The sequence below is a fragment of the Pygocentrus nattereri genome, chromosome 19 (genome assembly GCF_015220715.1).
Source record: "Pygocentrus nattereri isolate fPygNat1 chromosome 19, fPygNat1.pri, whole genome shotgun sequence".
Classification (NCBI taxonomy): Eukaryota; Metazoa; Chordata; class Actinopteri; order Characiformes; family Serrasalmidae; genus Pygocentrus; species Pygocentrus nattereri.
Genome location: NC_051229.1, coordinates 31,772,750 through 31,793,067, shown reverse-complemented (window position 1 = coordinate 31,793,067; position 20,318 = coordinate 31,772,750). Strand labels below are relative to the sequence as shown.

The 20,318-nt window shown below is 41.4% G+C and overlaps 1 protein-coding gene across 2 annotated transcripts in view; it reads left to right on the top strand.

The window, feature by feature from the left end:
- Positions 1 to 20,318, top strand: part of fbxl7 (F-box and leucine-rich repeat protein 7) — a 76,117-nt gene that overhangs the window by 14,195 nt on the left and 41,604 nt on the right. Inside the window, exon 2 of one of the 2 annotated variants that reach the window (XM_017711383.2) lies at positions 1,163 to 1,252. The exons of the other annotated variant lie outside the window; for it this stretch is intronic. Within the exon in view, the coding sequence (XP_017566872.1) occupies positions 1,163 to 1,252 (90 nt within the window). The remainder of the gene's footprint in view (positions 1 to 1,162; positions 1,253 to 20,318) is intronic. 2 annotated transcript variants of the gene reach the window in all.

Sequence of the window (20,318 nt, the reverse complement as noted above, 5' to 3'; positions counted from 1 at the left end):
TTGAAAACACCTTCAAATGAACTGCTAATCCTACAGGTTCACATTCTTTTGCCACTCACAAATATGTAATATTGGATCATTTTCCTCAATAAACAAACGACCAAGTATAACATTTTTGTGTCATTTGTTTAACTGGGTTCTCTTTGTCTACTTTTAGGACTTGTGTGAAAATCTGATGATGTTTTAGGTCAAATTTATGCAGAAATATAGAAAATTCTATAGGGTTCACAAACTTTCAACCACCACTGTAGGTATCTGTAGAGCATCTATGATGGACCATCCAAATAAAGTGTGACCGATAATTCTTTGAGTCAATATTATCCTGCTTGCACTTATGGTTAGGGTTAGACTTAGAATTAGGTGTAGGTTTTGCCTTGAGGTTAAGGTTAGGGTTTGGATTAGTGTTAGAGATATAGTTAATGAACTCTTTCACACTGAACGTAAAGTTCACTTGCATTTAATGTATATTTAGCTGAATGTTACTCAAAGATATACTGCACATTTAATAAGCATCTACAGTGGACCATCCAAATAAAGTGTTACCGAATGAACTAAAATTACAGACAAGTACTTTTTAGTTCACAGAAATCGTGAGGCCTTTTCTGAAGGTCTAGGAGCTTCCGTGGGCTCCTCTCTGTGTGATCTGTCTCTTTTCTCCTACTGATCCTTGACTTTTTTCCACTTGTTCTGGTTCAGGTCAAGTATTGTTTGGGTCCCTTCGCTCCCCCAGAGCTTCCTGATAGCCAGTCAGCGTTCACTTGACACTCAGCTCTGCAGACTTGAGCAACGTGTACTAGAGATTTTAGAGTTGTGCACATTGTTGCTATTGACCTCTTACATGCACGCTGTCCCATGAACCTCTTCTGCTAGCACCAACACAAATATGTTTGCATGCTTCTTAGTAGAGTCATAAATCAGCCTTAATGTTGTTGCATCATGACCAGTTGAGCTTTGGTAGTGTTTGCTTGTAGGCTACTGTTTGTGTCCTGTGCGCCATGTGTACCCAAATCTCTCTCTCTCTCTCTCTCTCTCTCTCTCTTCACCTTCTTCTTCGCCTCTCTCTTTGTTCATCATGACTAACATGTGCCATGGCAGTGAGCAGTGTTGCGGTGGGTGTCCTGACGTGTCCTGGGGGGATGTTTCTGTTTCTCTCTGATTGCAGGGAAGGCCAGTTCCAGCATTTCCTCCGACCTGAGTTCAAGTACGGATCAGACGTCCACCAAAGCTCCAAAGAATGCAGCTACCAGCGAAGGTAGGGCATCTGGTCCTCATTAGCTGTCACTGGGCTGCCTTTTCTTTTTCCCCCCTCCTTTTTTTGTCTTGTTGACTATTTCTGGAAAAAAATGTGGCCTTTTTTTGGAGTTTTTTTTTTTTTTTTCAATTGAAAACAAAGCAGTCACTGTGATCATCGTTTTGAGCGGAGATTCTGAGTCAAATTTCTTTTTCATGTTTTTCAAAATTGAATCTGCAGTCCTGGTCCGGAGTCAGCGGTGTTGGTAGATGGAGAGCATCTCAGGGGAGATTTCATTTGGGAGTGTTTAAATGAGGAGGTTGCTGTTTAGGAGGCACATTTCCATGTTGACACCAGAAATTCATGTTTATGTATTAATTCTGCGATTCTGTCCAAAATCTCCATTTCATAGAAATCATAGGGCTTTACAAATCGCACACTCACATGTAAACATCTTAGTTATTTACATAGCTAACTTCAGCTATTTGCACTGGGCTGTTTTTAATCTCGCTGTAGATGTTAGGTCTCTAACTTCAGCTTCAGGAGTGAGATCTTCATTTAGGTAAACAATAGTAAGTTATGTGTGGCAATGTCTTACATTAACTTTACAACCTGCAGAGGTATAAAACTGAAGCCTGAGCCAGACCCGCTTGGAAACTGACTCGGCTGGACAGATACCACTAAATTTAAAACCCAAACCCACCCAAATTGGCTTGTACATGTTAACGTTAACAGACACGGTTTTACAGTGCTTTGAAGAGTTACAGAAACTGGTATTTTACATTTCTATAATTCTCCTTCTTAAAAACTCCAGCAGCACTGCTGTGTCTGATCTACTCGTACCAGCACAACACACACTAACCCACCACCACCATGCCAGTGTTACAGCAGTGCTGATAATGATCCACCACACAAATAGTACCTGCTGTGTGAAGTCCATGGGGGTCCTGACCACTGAAGAACAGGGTAAAAGGGGGTAACAGTATCAGAGAAACAGATGGGCTACAGTCTGTAGCTGTAGAACCAACACATCACTCACATCATCCATGGTTTCATTCAGGGACATCTTTCCCAGTTCCTTAAACTCCAGAGCTATACTGAACTAAGCTACCGTTCTAAGAAAGAGAGAGAAAAAGAGAGAAAAGTACTACATAAAAAAAATCACTCATAAGAAAAACAGGAGCCCGGCTCTGGCCCGACTCTGATCCAGAGCCCGCTGAGCAGCAGACCTCTACTGTGAATTCAATACAATAACAGGATATTTTGCTGAGCGATATAACTGTAGACACAGCTCATAAAAACTGCTTTATTGTCAGTGAATCATCTTGATCATTGGTGTAGTATCAGATATAACTGAATTTGGGGTAAAATTGTACGTTGTGTTGCAAAACCCACAAACCTGCAATATGCATCATTTCAAATTTCTTGTTCACCTACGTTCTGAATGCAGACAACAGAGGTTCCTTCCTCTTGCATTCAGCAAAATTTCACAGAACTTAGTACAAACGTAACCATGGAAATGGGTGTGGCGTAGCCATGGGAACTGATTTGTATATCAGTGATACATTCTTACTGTTCATACCAGTCTTAGAACATACAGTCAACTCCCAAGTCCAGCCTACAGTTAAAAAACCAGATTCGGTTTGAGCCTGACAGCAGAACCATGGACACAAATAGACTTTTGTTTATGAGTGAATCCATGCTATTATTCAAATTCTACCATCTGGATTGATGCACAGATATTTAGTTAAATCCTTTGTGCTGGTGGGCCCAAATGTTATTAGTACACACTTATATAACCTAAGAATAGCTCCACCAGTTTACATTGAAGCCCCTGTAGTTACGGAATAACCCTGAATAAGCCTGGGTTTCACCGGGTCAGTAAAGATAGTAGTCCTTCATGTTTATTTTCCACAAAGTTAGTGCTGCTTCCAAACTTTTGGCCTGTAGTTTATTGCTAAACTCACTGTGTCCTTGCTCAATGTGTTGTCGCCAGAAGAACAGCAAAAGCCGCCTGCCTTCTCATCCCTGAAACAACAATAACAGTCTGGTGTATGTGGAGCCTGGAGCGGCCCGGCAGGGGGGCGGAGAGCGTATGGAGTGTGTGGAGGGCAGAGAGAGTGTGTGTGTAGCGTGTTGAGGGCGGAGGTTTCTTCTCCTGGGAGGGCCTGCTGGGAGCCAGGCTGCGGTATGTGTATGTGTGTGTGGTTGCAGGCTGGAGTCCATCTCGCTGCCCCCATGCGGCGCAGGGCTCACCCCAGTCTCTGTCTACCCGCCGTCCACCCGCAGCAATGTCGGAGTAGCTCTATGACCGACGGCTTCGGAGATGCTGATTTATGGCCGCTTATTCTCGTGTCAGCGGGAGGGAAGAGAAACGCTTAACCCTGCACGGCGTAAACTTCCCTCAGCCTGTGCTTTGCTGGCTGCGGAGTTGCACTGCTATCATTGTAAACACCGGTTTTGACAGAAGATAACCAACTTTGCCTTTTTCAAATGAAATGCTTTTCTTAAAAGGGCCAGCAGCAAACTTTCTTTACTTTTTATAAATAAACGTTTAAAGTCCTGTGTGTGCATTGTTAACCCCTTAATTGCCCATGGCCCAAGGTTTTATTACACACTTCTATAACCTAAGAATAACTCAGCCAACTTCTGGTCCCTGTAGTTATTGAGTAATAAGCCTTAGTATGCAATAGGCCTGGAATTTTAAGAGGTTAAAATGTTAAAGCATACTATTGACTTTGCTTTGTATATGTGCAAAAACAGCTTGATTTGAATCTGTCGTGGTTGTGATGTCACAACCATGAACACATTTTTAGACCAGCCTGTAGCACTTTAGCACAAAGCAGACTTAACATTATATGCTGTTTCTATACATGGACTGCTTTTTTAGTATATTGTGCCCCGTTTCATTACTGAAGGCCTCAGCCAATTAGAGCAGAGTTTATTTACATATATCAGTCTTAAAAGCGTAGTAAGAAAACAGCCTGTTTTGTTATTGTGCACACAGCTGACACACATCTATCCACCCAGTTTTTTGGGAGACTTTTCAGCCATGCTAAGTCACGTAGCATCCATGGGCTAAACAGCTGGCTTGTTGCCTGTCGAACTGTGTTGACAAGCACGCCATCGCTCTGCCTTCACAAAGCACTGGATTGGGTTTAAATTTCACTCACTAAAAGTCCATGTTCCCACGCACATTTAGCTCAAAAATGACCATGGTTGCCCCCAACTGTGATCTCGTAATGGCAGTACTGTCAACCTGGTTCCACTCCACCCAACTCTATAGTGAGCATCCAGCTGTCTCTGCAGAAAAGTACACTACTGTCCAAAAGTCAGGGTATTTCATTTCTAGCCAAAACAACCGTTTAATACAGGTTACTCTCTTTTCAGGTGAAATAGGGATGAGATTAGATAAACGAAGGGGAAGGTCAGAGGAAAACAAAACTGGACTTAAAAAAAATGATCAAGAGAAACTGAGAATCTTAACAACCGTGCAAGACCTGGTAGACCAGCAAGACTGTCCCCATCAGCTAAACAGCACTTAAAGCTGTCATGTTTGAGAGAGAAGAGAAAATCAAACTGCTTCAGATCTGAAAACATCCACAGGTGTTTCTGTCCATCCTTCCACTGTGAGAAGATGACTCTATGGGTCTGAAAGGATGTGTAGCTGCCAAAAAGCCCTCACTGAGAAAAGGAAATGACGGACCACTCCAGAGTCCAGGTCTTACCATTGTTAAATGTGTTCGGGATTACTTGGATTGTGAGAAGCAGAAAATAAAACCAACTAAAATAAAAAATTGAATACCTTGCACTCAATGGCCATTCTGACTGGAAATGAATCAGTGTTAGGTGGTTTCTGAATTTTGCACATTAAGGAATTCAACGGAAACTGAATAACCTCTTAGAAACCATGGCTTTTGGACAAGTGGCTTTGTTGTAGGTTTAGTCCAGAGGTCCTCAGGTCTAGTCCTGTACGGCCAGTGTCCAGCACAGTTTGGTGTTTTCTTTGCTAAACAGACCTGATTTTTCTCATCTATCAATTGCCAGGTTTAGTGAGTATGTAAGGATGGGAATCGCCAAAGTCTCTGGACGCCAGCCTTATAGGAGCAGAGTTGAACGCTCCTGGATTAGTGCAATGACTTTCGAATGAGAAACATTTGTTCATGCGCTCACTGGCCTCATTGCTCCCCGTTGCACTTCAGACAGATGTAATCTTGGCCATCACTTGGTGATTTAAGGCAATGGCGAGTTGCAAGAATAGAAGGATGCAGTTCAGTGCAAAGAGCATAAACTATAAAATAAGGATTTGCGGGTGTTTGCTTATCCTACACACTGCATGCGGCCTGGGTTTGTCCCATGAGGGACTCCAGCACTGCAAATAGCCAAACATCAGACAGGCTCAGGAAGCCTTCTGTTTATTAAGACAGAGAATTCCAGCGTGGTGGGATTGCGTTAATGTACGTCCGCTGCCTCGTTGTCTGCCGCTGCTGGAAAACTATGCGCACTCATATGCTCCTGGGTGACTCATCCGGCCTTACTCAGTACTGAAAAGAATGTCGAGCTAAGCTGGCTACTGTAGGTCTAATAACACTGGGCAGTGCTGCATCAGCTTAGGCCGATAGCATTGTTCTGAGAAAGTGGCCTTTCCCACCACTTCCTTAGTGATAACTGACCAAGGTTGCTTTCCTCTTGCAGTAGCTTGATATGATCCTAATGCAGCATGTAAGTGTATGCTAGCCGGTCATGGTACGTAGCACTGAGACGTGCTGCTGCGTGGGAATAAAACAAAGCTGGACCTTGGTCCTCTGAAGTCGTTCACTGGGGATATTTGATGTCATCCCCCCAGCGGAGTTTTCCCTCACCCACGCTTTGATCTTCCTCACACTGTGAGCATGTTTAGAAGTTTGGCGGTGTACCGTACAGTGCGCTGTGGAAAACTACGGCTTCAAGAATGTGACTCTTGACCCCAGAGTACATAGTTTGCACTTAGTCTAGTCTAAAGTGAGTTTTAAAACACACGAAACATTGATATACTGCCAATAATAATCTATTATCTGTAAGAATGGCCTAACTGCAGAAGAAATTTGGGCTGCAACTACTGCTTTTTGTTACTGTACTGAAACACTTTATTAGTATTTTACTGACGTTTTTCTATTTAGGGCGACTTTTTCCTTTCACTCCACTACATTTCAGAGTCTAATATCTGACTTTTTCCTCCGCTACATTTTGAGAAATCTGTCGTTCCTTTTGGTTTCTGTGTGTATAAAAACGTAACATGTCAAAACGAAAGAAGCGCAAAGCCAGAGCACCAATCAGGGCCCAGCGGTCACTTTGTTTAGAGCTGGTTTTGACCTGTTGGTCATACCGACCCAGTGCAGCACACGGTTCAACGTCAGCGCAGCAGCGTAAAACTTTGGGAGAGTCTTTTCAACATAAATGATGAACTAACCTAACTTTGTGTAAATAGAGCACAATATAGAAATATGTCCACATATGCAGTCGAGACTGACGCGGCTTTTTTCTGAATTTCTACAAACACCATTTCATTTTATAGTAAATTAGTTTGGGCTGGTTTATGTTTATGAACAGAGGCCTACAGATCAACATAGTAAAGGAGCTCATCTGTGATCCTGAGTTTAAAGCCAGTTTTTATTCAACTTAAACTTGGAACTAAGTTGTAAATAAATCTGAAACTGAAACTTTGCTTGTGTGTAAAAAGTGATTTCAGAGCCACTCGGTTCTCCCTGATGGAAACTGTTTACCTTCAGTGTTTTGTGCTTATGATCATTTTAATAGACGTCAGCATCACTAATTAATGACGTTCTATTAAAAGACTGGTTTACCAAGAGAGACGCTGGAGGACTTTCACCTGAAATGAGTTCATGAAGCGAGTCTTGTTATAAAAATGATAACAGGACATCAGAGCCATAATTACTCTTTTAGTACTTTTACTTTATACTTAAGTACATTTGAAGGTAAATACTTTGGTACTTTTACTCAGGTTTAGGTCTAAAGGGAGGAACTTCTACTTTTACTGGAGTAATATTTTACTTTGGATGTTTCTACTTTAACTCGAATACATGATTTGTCTACTTCGTCCACCTCTGCCAAATAAGGTGTGTTTTGGTTGGATGTGATGGAGGACAAAGTGCTTTGGCCGTGGACAAAGTTGTTAATATTAAATGAATAAACAGCTGAACTTCTTCCACGTCCAATTAGCTTTCAAATAGATGTACATTTTATTCCATTCTATTTAAAATCACCCAGTTAGTGGTTTATAATTTAATAATAAGTTTATTACTGATGTAATAGATGTGTGTTCATAGAGCAGGTAACCCAGTTCACATGGCATTACTCACTGTAAATAGTTCTGCGCTGATACAAAATTAGAATGTCCCTTTTGCACACCCTATAAAAGAACTCGTTTTTAAAATTTGAATGAGAAATAGTCATACTTGCAGTATAACTGCCAATCATTTGCCTTTCTCATTGCATGAGATTGATATGTAATCATGTTCAATGCATTAAAAATCATTAACACTAATCATTAAACACTGTTGTTTGTGGAAGCTCTGAAGGTCATGGAAATAAGATGCACAGTAGTTATGCTTTCTTTTTCCAGACATTTTGTATTCACTCACCCATCCAAATCATTGAATTCAGGTGTTCCAATCACTTCCATGGCCACAGGTGTATAAAGCCGAGCCCCTAGGCCTGCAGACTGCTTCTACAGACATTAGTGAAAGAATGGGTCGCTCTCAGGAGCTCAGTGAATTCCAGCGTGGTAGCGTGATCGGACGCCACCTGTGCAGCAAGTCCAGTTGTGAAATTTCCTCACTACTAAATATTCCACAGTCAACTGTCAGTGGGATTATAAGAAAGTGGAAGCGATTGGGAACGACAGCAACTCAGCCATGAAGTGATCGGCCACGTAAAATGACAGAGCGGGGTCAGTGGATGCTGAGGGGCATAGTGCGCAGAGGTCGCCAACTTTCTGCAGAGTCAATCGCTACAGACCTCCAAACTTCATGTGGCCTTCAGATCAGCTCAGAAATACTGTAGAGAGCTTCATGGAATGGGTTTCCAGGACCGAGCAGCTGCATCCAAGCCTTACAACCCCACGTGCAATGCAAAACATTGAATGAAGTAGCGTAAAGCACCGCCAGTGGAGACGTGTTCTCTGGAGTGACCAGAGAACTCCTTTGGGATGAATTAGAACAGAGACTGCGAGCCAGGTCTTCTCATCCAGTATCAGTGTCTGACCTCACAAGTGCACCTCACAAGGGAAAGTGCTTCTGCAAGAACCTAAACCTTGTTGAAAGCCTTCCCAGAAGAGTTGAAGCTGTTATAGCTGCAAAGGGTGGGCCGACATCATATTAAACCCTATGGAATAAGAATGGGATCTCACTCAATTTTATGTGCGTGTGGAGGCAGTCGAGCGAATACCTCTGGAAATATAGTGTATGTTACTAAAATTTCCTTCAAATCTTTTGTTTCTTCACCACAATGTTAAAATAACTACATAAAAGCCCAACCGCTCCATCCATCAAGACCTTAAATACCTATGTGCAAAGTTTTCGAATGCAGGACATCAGTGGACAGCGTACCAAGAAGCTTATTATTAATGCCATGTTGTTTAAATGCTGTATTATTTTGTAATATCAGACTATTTTTGGGTTTTTTATACATTTTTTTTGTCCAGAAACTGTAGAAGCCATCTGGCAACCCTATTTTTAGCTAATGGAACAGTTTTTCTTTTTTATATATATATTATACTGTACGTAATCTGGTCTTTGTTCATAGGACAAGTACAGCTTTTTAAGCCTTGCTAACTGACGTTACATCCATGGGCTAACAACGATGAGCGCACCATTGCCCCCCCCCCCCCACACTCCCTCCTTCCCCCGGTGCAAGCTCTGCCTTGGATTAGTTTAGAAATTTCACTGTTTGTTCCCACTTACTTTCCCACCTACATTTAGCTCACAGTCTCTTATTGTTGTCCCCCAACATCACCATTACGAGATAACATCTGGCACCACCAGACTAAGACTGAACACTGCAGCATGTGGGGAAAAGGGAGAACACTGTGAAATGCTGAAATATCGCTTTAAAATGACCCTACAGAAGATAAAGTACCAGCATTAAATGAACTTGAATGTAGTGTACAGTGGAGAACTGTTTAACGCGGTGTTGACTGGGCACTGGCGATTTCGCTGCACACTTGTAAAATGCCTTTTAAGTGCAGTTAATCCAGAAAAAGTGCTTGTTTGGAGGAGTGACAGGCTTTTGTTTGCTTGCGCGGAGTGTAAACACTCTTGTTTTCAAGTTTTCCGCCAGGCCCTGTCAAGAGCGTGGAGGAACGCAAAGCCAAGGTCAGATTGATTTTATCGGAGGTAATTAGCCCAGCGAGCTTTGCTAGTCCTGCTGGAAGCAATCATTAGCCCCACGCTAGCTACATCTTTAACCAACATGTGTTCTCTGGGCCGATCCCTGAACTGTAAACTGGTGGCTTTAAATGATGAACCTGCAGGCTGGATGCGGTGCACAGCAGCCCAAACACTGATAGAAGCATCTGTATATTTGGACATGTGTGACAAAAAATGATAATATTATAGAAAAAAATGAAGTAAAATTAGAAAACATATATCTATATCCATGGTAATTTTACAGGAAAAGGCAAGAATGTTCTTAACTTTAATGGAAAGAGAGTACAAACAGTTTTGGGGTGTTAATGCCAGCTGCTGTATTCTATTAAATAAATATAAGTAAAAAAATATAGATCCATATTCTTTTGGACAAACACCCAGGTTGCAATGATTAGTCAACACTGCTCTGTAATGCTGATTCTGACAGATTGCGATTAACTACAGGAAGCATAGGGGGCGATATCAGTTTTTTGTTGCACTGCAAAAGAAAAAATTAAAGGCATAGACAATTTTTTGAGAGAACTGCTGCTTAATAATGTGTTCCAGGTTGGTTTGGTGGTCTAGAGACAATGGTAAATAAAATGGTTCTATATGGAACTATGAACACTCATTGAACCCTTTACATGATTAAATCATGAAAGTGTTCTTCTGGCTGATGGAGAATGTGCTGGAGATGGTTCTATATAGAACCTTTCTGAAAAGGGTTCTGTATAGCTCCAAAAAGGGCTCTTCTACTGTAACAAGCCTGACATTGTTAGAATAAAAGAACCCTGTTTGCTGCTATATAGAACCATTTTCTGCCAGGTTTTATATAGAACCATCCACAGCACATTCTCCATCAGCCAGAAGAACACTTTCACAGTGCAAATAACTTTTCCTGACTAAAGCACCCTTGAAGAACCATCATTTTTAAGTGTCTGCTATAATAATAAACTAAATTCCAGAGTGACTCTGTTAAAATGTCAGAAGACGTTGTAAGCACGTAAAGCATGTAGGCACTGGCTTTGTTAATCACTTGCAGTCTGAGGTCGCTCCAGCTGGGAGCGCTATTAGCATGCAGGTTGCCATGAATCTGCACAAGAAGGATCTCATGAACCCACCGCTAAGACATTCATCCTGTTCATTTTTATTCGTGAGACGTAGAACACGTCGATCAGCCTAACTTGGCCGATGAGCTGACCAGCTCGCCCTGCAGTTAGCTCCCCCTAGCTGTAACGCAAGCAGCTTATTGCCCAGTGTTTGGCAGGACTTGGTGACAGATGTGACAGAGGGCAGGAAGGCGGCGCTTGAGCCTCGTACACTAACGAAGCCTGCAAATGACAACAGGAGGAAGACATCAGTTGCGAGAGAGAGCAAGAGAACGACAACTACAACAAGAGGCATGAATGCGGTGCACAAGTCCTGAACTCTGCCTTCCTGTCACTGTCCTCAGGATTGAACGTGAGGCTGTCCACCACTCCCTCAAGGTTCTCCTTCTCGCCCCGCCATCCTTGCTCGGGCAAATAGATACAAATACAACCCCCTAATACAGTTTAAACTGAACAGAAATCCCAAGAAAACTCTTTCATTAACATTTTTAGCCATGTGACCCCTTTCACACCCATTCATGGAGGTCTTGCTTGCAGTCATGGTATAGTTTTGATGTAATAGGAGAAATAGGAAGTGGCCAAGTTCCCTTTAAGCTGGCTCTGCTTTAACTTTGAATAATGGTGGCGCAGTGACAAATAGTGAAAGCATAATGATTCGTTTGGTCAAACGAGGAATAAGATACACAAGATTAATTGCATATAAAAATAATCAGCCCTACAATTGTCTGTACTTTAGACAGAAGGGCCTCTGCGTCTCTCAGTTTCTCAGTCCTCATTGTCTGCGTCAGGCCAGTGGAATTCACTCTCTGTGTCTGAATGGATTTTAAGGGAGAGCGAGTTGCCTCCCCACAGGAGGAACCCTCATTACTGGAGCTTTATTAGATTTGAGAACAGCTCTGCACACGCTGTACCACGAGCACAAGTATTGTTTTGTTTTTCGTGCATGTTCACAAGAGGCAGAAGGTGACTTGATTCCCAAAGAATATTAGAAACTCAAGCTAGATTAAAAGGACATTTGTTTAGAAAAGCTTTTGCTTAGCTTATTGACTCTTATTTTTATTTCATATTCTATGATTTGTGCCTTTTTTTTGTTTAGCATTGGCTTAGTTTATTTTGTGTTTCTTTTTACTTCATATTGCATAATTTGTTGGAATGTGATGTTACTTATGAACTTTTCATGCAAGTAGTCTATGTGCTTAAAAAAGACGGTTCTTCAAGGGTTCTCCGGTAAAGGCAATGGTTCTGTTTAGAACCATGAATTCCATGTAGAACCGCTTCATGCTGAAATGGTTCCTTGACCTGGCGAAATGCTTCTGCATAGCAGCAAAAAGGGTTCTGCCATTGTTACAATGTCAAGCTTGTAACAGGAACCCTTTTTGGTGCTATTCAGAACCATATCCATCAATCTAAAGAACCATTCGTCATGCAAAGCATGCATTGGTTCTGTCTAGAACTCATGGTTCTAAATAGAACATTGTATTTACTGAAGAACCCTTGAAGAACCATCTTTTTTAAGTGTGCACTGTTCAAATTCCCAATGCTTTGCTAATCTCCCCTTGCAAAGCATAAGAAGTGCTGGAAAAAGAGCATTTATTACTACGATTATGGGTTATTTTCGTGACTTGTGGCAGCTGTTCTGTGCTGCGACTAAGAACCATGGGATTTGTCAGTAAAAGAGTGCTCCAGGACTTTAGCTCCAAGGCGCTAGCATATTTAGCACGTGCGCTATGCATGTTTGGCCTGTGTTCTGAGGCCTGTTTCTTTAAAAGTGGAGTTTTCTGTGGAAATCTGAGCTGTACGTCTGCAGCGAGCTGGAGTGGGGGAGTGAGGGTTGAGCTGCAGTTCACTCAAACACACAGATTTGCATGCTGTGGGAGGCAGCAAGGGGTCACACGCGCACACACACATGCAGTCTTTTGCTGTCCTAGAAGGTGGTGTGAAGCTACAGTCACTGATGGTGATTTTTCCCCAAAGCGTAATCTGCATCTCGGAATTGTTTCTGTCCAACATTTTTCCATGTTGTTTTGGTACAAACCTCAGTTTCAAAAAAGTTAGGACAGGATGTGGAATGCTAACGGAAACTGAAAGCGGCGAGCAGTAAAGTCTGCTTGAGCTGTATTCAATTAAAAACAGTAAAAGATGGTCACATTTCATGTTTAACCTTAGGAATTTTATTGTTTTCTTGGTAAATATAAGCCGCTTATCCTCCTGGGTCAATGGGGGTGCTGGAGCCTATCCCAGAAGTCATTGGTCAGAAGGCAAGAAACACTCTGGACAGGTCACCAGTCCTTCACAAGGCAGACACACAGATTCATATTCAGGGCAATTTGGCATCTCCAGTTAGCCTGACTGCATGTCTTTGGACTGTGGGAGGAAATCCACACCGACACAGGGAGAACATGCAAACTCCACACAGAAAGGACCTTGGTCGCCTGGCCGGGGAATTGAACCCAGACCCTTCTTGCACTACACACAGTGCCACTGTGCCACCCTGTATATATAAGCTCATTGCACATATGATGTGTGCAATATGTTCCAAAAAATGTAGGTAGGAGCTTGTTTACCACAGTGCAACATCACCTTTCCTTTTAACAACACTGGATAATCTTCTCAAGACTGAAGAAACCAGTTCAGTTTTTAAAGTGTAGTTGTTTGCCGTACTTTTTCAGCTGCCAACCGCAGGCCTTCATTGTCGTATTTTCTGCTCCATAATGCACAAACATGTTTTCAGTAGGAAATGAGCCTAAACAACAGGCAGGTCAGTCCAGCACCGACACTCTGTTGCTCCAACATGTCACTGCTGTCAGAACAAAACCTTGTATCTCTAAAATGGTAACTTCACAGCAGAGGGAAAAAGCTTACTTTACGTTTAATGTAAGTCAATGGAACCAAATGTCTTTCGTAATTTTGGGCCGTTTCTTTTGATTCATTCATCATGAAATTTGCACACAGTATAAAGGGCAACAGAATTTTTTTTTAATGATGTCACTGAAAAACAACAAAAATGGAGATACAAGGTTTTGTTCCGACAACAGCGATATGTATCTTTTAACAAAGGGTGGGCGACATGGCTAAAATATCATATCATGATACTTAAAGAACCCTGGAAGAATCATCGTTTTGAACCGTGTAGAAAAGGAGCAACTCAGCACATCATATTATATCGAATTGTATCACAGCAGATTATATTGTATTGTTTATACACACTTCATACCATGACAGACCCTGACTTTTGAACTTTATACTGGTAACAATCTGGACAGACCTTTTTTTGGCCTCTTATGCCTATGAACAATGAGAGCAAATTGTCAGAATGCCATATACCTTTCCACTGTGCATCAGTCCATGTTTATGGACATTATGGACGTAATGTTTTTTTTCAAGTAATTTTGGGTCGTTTTTTTGATCCATTCATTGTGAAATTTACACACAATGTGAAAACAACAGGCTTTTTAAAATCACATTAAAAACTGAAAGATGTCAAAAATGGAGGTACAAGGTTTTATTCCGACAACAGCGATATATTGACAGTGTGTTTTAAAAGTATTCCCAAGCCCATGTGGTGAAGCAGCAGTTTCTCTGGATTTCTGAATCTGTTGATGATACTAAACCATGAAGCGTGAAATAACTGAAATTACATTTGGAGAAACATTATTCTTCAGCTGTTGGCATGTTCTATTATGTGTTTTCACCTGTTTAAGATTTCACAGCGTTCTTAGGCTTAAATAGCTCTGGGCCCAACTTTTTTATAAATGAGGTTTGTACTGAAATGTGTCTTATTCTCAGTTTGGTTTACACCTGGGAAGCTGAGTGTGTTTATGGAAAGAATTAGCACCAAAAAAACACATGTGGAAAGTGAGAAGAACTTTTATGTTGAACCCCACCCAGCATATCTCCACACTTAGCTCCGTCCTTTCTTCCTCGTTTCAAATTTAACGCCGTGGATTTATGGCTTGAGCGTTTCGTTTGACGCATCGGAGGTCACCTCACCCAAATCTTCCAATGTTATTGGAAGTCAGATAAGGATTTGTAAGGGTTTCGCTGGACCCTCTTTCCATTAAAGGAGCGAAATTGATTATGTGTCATCCAAAAAAATTTGATTTTGTTTATAAAAAGAAAATAGCCCTCTAGTCTGCTGAGTGTAATCCAGTTTTGTGAGCTTTGGAGGTTATGCAATTCATGCTGTAATACTTTTGGAATAAGGCATCGACTTCCTCAAGAGGGGCATGGAACAGATATAAAGCAATATGTTTTCTTTCTGCATTCCTCAAAGCGTTGCTTTATTGCTCTGGTAGATGGGGTTTATGTCAAAGCCCTGTTCCCCTCTGAGATCGCCTTGCGCAGCCTTAAGCAGGCTTGTTCACTCAGAGCCATAAATGGACAGTTTAAGAGTTCTGCATGTAAAGTGGGAAAAAAGACAAATGATTTGAGTTGTGCACCGATGCATCATAATTAAATGTTCTGATATATGATTACAAGTTAGTATAAATGACGTAAATCAGTGTGAAAATAGCCACTGTCTACAACTGCGGATCATCATGAGGAGAGTGAAACTGCTGTGCCGCTGCCGCCAGTGACAACATTCAAGAGACATGCAAAATGAAGGTGTTTGTTACTCAATATCAGCTAGTTTGGTTGAAGGGGGATTCCACTGATTTTTAAAGCACCTGCATAATTCATACAAGTTTTCTTTGGATGCTGTTTGCTTACAACACCCTGTATGTACCTCTATACCACGAGTGTGTTAAGATCATGCTTCAGGCCAAACTTTTATCTCGCAACTCTCGTGAAACATTGTTTCAGGCATCGGTCAGTGTATCGGTAAGCATTTCATGTGTTACATTTCTGTCCTGGAGATTATAGAGCAGGGGTCATTAATTAAAATTCAGTAAGGTCCAGTTAGAGAAAATTTCCTCAAGCAAAGGTCCGGAACATCATACTGTCTAATTGCATCATGATTCAGTGCCTTATACTGTAAACAGTCAACAACTGAATGTCAAATCAGATAAAGTACAGTTCAGCAACATTTCAACAACACTTTGTTGAACTTCTCTTTTTAGGTCACGCCATGTGAATTAACTTCCCTCTGACTCACTTTCTTCTCTGACTGCTGTTTCTCGCCTTGTCCCTCCCCTGTGTGTGCATCACTCACTCTAGTCTCAGTGCTCATCATAATGCACAGATCTGATTGGCTGAGTAGCGTCACGTGTGATTTTTACAATGCATGCGATTGGTTTGTGAGTATAACTGCTAAAGCCAGTTATACCGATTAAAATAGGACCACCCCGTCGAAATTAAATAATTCTCCATAGTTTATTTGGTTGTAGGTCCAGGTCCGCATAGGACAGCGAATGGGTTCGGACTCGGACCGCGGTCTGCCTTTTAGTGACCGTGATGTTATAGAGGCTTTAAAAGCTTCAGACGTCTGGTTCCCATCACTGCCACTGTGAAACTTTCACATCATAGTATTATGTAATCACCTGATTGCAGTTATTAAAGCTAGCTGCAATTTTTTCACCAGCTATTAACTATTATAATGACATGTTTATGTCTCAAAACACTGAATGTGAATTGGGTAGTTGGACTGAGTCAAATGCAGTTAAATAAAAGAAGGCAGGACACACATTTACTGAGATATCGACATCGGTATGGGTTTTACAAAAACCATTAACTTTCAACACCTTTATAGGGCAGCGGTGAGCAACGTTTGTTTATTTGAGCTCCAGCTGTTTCTATCATCAGTTGGGAGTTGCTAAGAAGCCAGCTATGTGGGGTATTGGTCATGTGACCTGCACTTACACAGCAACTCATGGACTTCGTTCTGAGCGCTGTAGTGACACTGATATGGTGGTGGTGTGTTAGTGTGTGTTGCGCTGGTATGAATGGATCAGACACAGCAGTGCTGCTGGAGTTTTTAAACACTGTCCACTCACTGTCCACTCTATTAGACACTCCTACCTTCTCAGTTGACCCTGTAGGTGTAAAGTCAGAGGTGATAGCTCATCTGGTGCTGCACAGTTTGTGTTGGTCATCCTCTAGTCCTTCATCAGTGGTCACAGGACGCTGTTGGCTGGGTATTTTTGGTTGGTGTACTATACTCAGTCCAGCCGTGAGACTGAGGTTGTTTAAAAACTCCAGCAGCACTGCTGTGTCTGATCCACTCAGACCAGCGCAACACACACTAACACACCACCACCACGTCAGTGTTACTGCAGTGCTGAGAATGATCCACCACCCAAATAGCATCTGCTCTGTGAGGGTTCATGGGGGTCCTGAGCACTGAAGAACAGGGTAAAAGGGGGTTAACAAAGTACAGTCTGTAATTGTAGAACTACAAAGTGCACCTATATAGTAAGTGGAGCTGATAAAATGGACAATGAGTCAACAAAAAGAAAAATTCAGTTATTAATCCCAATTATTTGTATAGCAATTTTCTGGGTGTAGTGTGGGTGAGCTTTGGCACGAGCAAATATTTGTCAATAGGGAGATCATAATTTGATTTATTTTACAACAAATGATGCATTCACAGCAGCTCTGGTCATGATTTTGGCTTTGATTTCTTCTCTGTGCTCCAAAGAACGGCACACTTGATCCAGTCGAGATAGAAGAGGCCAGGAAGCTCAGCTCTTCTCTGGAGACAATAGATAACAGTTCAGTTTCATCCTGAATCTGGAAAGCCTGGCCTAGAGTTACATTGTGCAGACAGCTCTAGTTTGATATTATACGGGTTCTGGAAAAGCTTGGGCCGGTTTTATATTATCTGGGCTTTGGAAAACCAAGTCTTGGCAATTTTTCTTTGGCTTCTCATGCCGTTTGTTTTGGAGAGGATTCATGGGTAAAGAGGAATGCGCCGCAACTTGATAGGATTTGTAAGGTTCCGCCCAGAGGACTGCATCGACAACGAGTGCTGAACAATACACATCAGTACTGGGTTTTAATTAGTGAGACAGAGAGGAGATATAGTGCTATGAACTCATCTTTGTCTTATCGGTCAGATTAAGAAGCCCAGGATCTTATTTTTTATTCTTTAGAAAGCAAGCACTAAGAGCAGGAATGGACTGGCCCTGTTCTTTTGTTCAGACTGGACAGACCCCTATCCTCATTGTGCTCCATCTCAGAGTATATCCACTGGACCAATTGTTCTCAAACTAGTCCTCTAACCCCTCCAGACAGTCCACATTTTGCTCTATATATACATGTTGGGAGTTGGGATCAGGCTGAGAACCGATCACTTTGTTTAGATGGGAGTATCTCGCAAGCATGCATAAGACACCTATGTGGATCAGTGGTGGACAGTAAATGTAATCTGTTACTGTACTTAAGTACTTTTTTCATGTATCCATACTTTACTGAAGTTTTTCTATTTTGGGTGACTTTTTCCTTTCACTCCACTACATTTCAGAGTCTAATATCTGACTTTTTCCTCCACTACATTTTGAGAAATCTGTCATTCCTTTTGGTTTCTGTGTGTATAAAAACGTAACATGTCAAAACGAAAGAAGCGCAAAGCCAGAGCACCAATCAGGGCCCAGCGGTCACTTTGTTTAGAGCTGGTTTTGACCTGTTGGTCATACCGACCCAGTGCAGCACACGGTTCAACGTCAGCGCAGCAGCGTAAAACTTTGGGAGTCTTTTCAACATAAATGATGAACTAACCTAACTTTGTGTAAATAGAGCACAATATAGAAATATGTCCACATATGCAGTCGAGACTGACGCGGCTTTTTTCTGAATTTCTACAAACACCATTTCATTTTATAGTAAATTAGTTTGGGCTGGTTTATGTTTATGAACAGAGGCCTACAGATCAACATAGTAAAGGAGCTCATCTGTGATCCTGAGTTTAAAGCCAGTTTTTATTCAACTTAAACTTGGAACTAAGTTGCCTTAAGTTAATTGATCTTTTAGTACTTTTACTTTTGATACTTAAGTACATTTGATGGCAAATACTATTGTACTTTTACTCAAGTGGAGGAACTTCTACTTTAACTGGAGAAATATTTTACTTTGGGTATCTCTACTTTAACTCTAGTACATGATTTGTGATTTGTGTACTTCCTCTACCACTGATGTAGATACATCACCCAACTAAGTAAGGTATCTATTTTTTCTAACTAGCTTTGCTCATGCCACCAGTATGGGGAGCGTTCCTGGTGTGTGTATCATACTAATAAGTAATGTTAGTCATCATAAACAAGCCTCTGAAGCTACGACTAATACACTACACCAATATACTTAAAGGGAGGGATTAAATTTTTATACAGGTTAGAGGGCAGCTGTCATGCTCAAATATTGCAGAAAGCTAACAATTAGAAAAAAATTAGATGTTTTTCTTTAAATAATAATGATATAAAAACAACAGTGCTTTGATGTCTTGAAAATGGAGTAAAAGTGCAATATAAAGAAGCGGTAAAACTGTAGAAAGAAAAACACTGGATTTAACCTTTAACTTTTGTGACATTAGAGATGCACTGATATGGAAATTGCTGGCCGATGCCAGTTTTCAATATTTTTTAATATGTACGTATCCATTGATGCTCATACCAGTTTCATTCAAAAAGTAATTATAAAAAAAGTCAAAGTAATGTATAAAATGTAGAAATTAGAACTAGATGTACCTGAATGAGACTTACAGAGAAGTACAGCGTATGTTTTCTGTTTAGGGTTACAAATGAAGTGGATGAATCTAAGAATTCAGGCGGTTTGGTACAGTAGCCCAGCATCACTGGGTGACCACCTTTAAAAAGAAGAACAAAAAATATCAAATATTGGTTTGAGATATTGTCAGATGGCGATATGTTTTTAAGCAAATATCTGCAGATATCATTATGGTTGTGATATCATTGTGTGTCCTGTTACTGGGGCAGTCATATGCGGAAGTTTGGGCACCCCTGGCCAAATGACATGCTGAATTGATTTTCTGAGTGAAAAATAGCTGTACAGAAAACAGACTTCTGCACATTTTAATGCACAGTTAATGTTTTCATATGACTGTATTATACACTGCATTTCTTGCAGAAACACACAAAGTGCACAAAGACTTTTCTTACCTCTTTTTGTTAATTTGGTTGGATTCTAGCAGAGGCCAGTCCACGCCTGGCTGAGAGAGAGGTCAGTCAGCTGTTTCGAATAGCAGCTTTGCAAATAACTGTCCAGCAAAATCCTTAGAGAGTCATGATGGTCAGAAGGATTGTGTCTAAGAAAACAGTGCAGACAAATATGCAATATAGCTCCTAACCAAAGCCAAGAGCAAGATTCATTGCTGGCCTTGGCGCAGACAGCACTGGAATGACCTGGTGGTTATTTGAGAGCCCTCAAATGAGCTCCAAGAAGAAACCTAGATGTAGTCAAAATCCCTCCGATGTTTACTTTTTATATTTCTGTCTCCCGGGTCTTGTTTTTAAAGAGGAAGAGAGCGTTTTATCAATTAAGGCCGAGGGGCTCGGTTTCATGAGTGAAGCGTGGTAGGTATGCCTGTGTTCATTTTCTCCTTCAGGAGGTTTCCCTCGCCCCTCCATTTGGTCCTTGCACCAGGACTGTTGAAAGCCAACCAGCGGCAGAAGGAAACCGTGG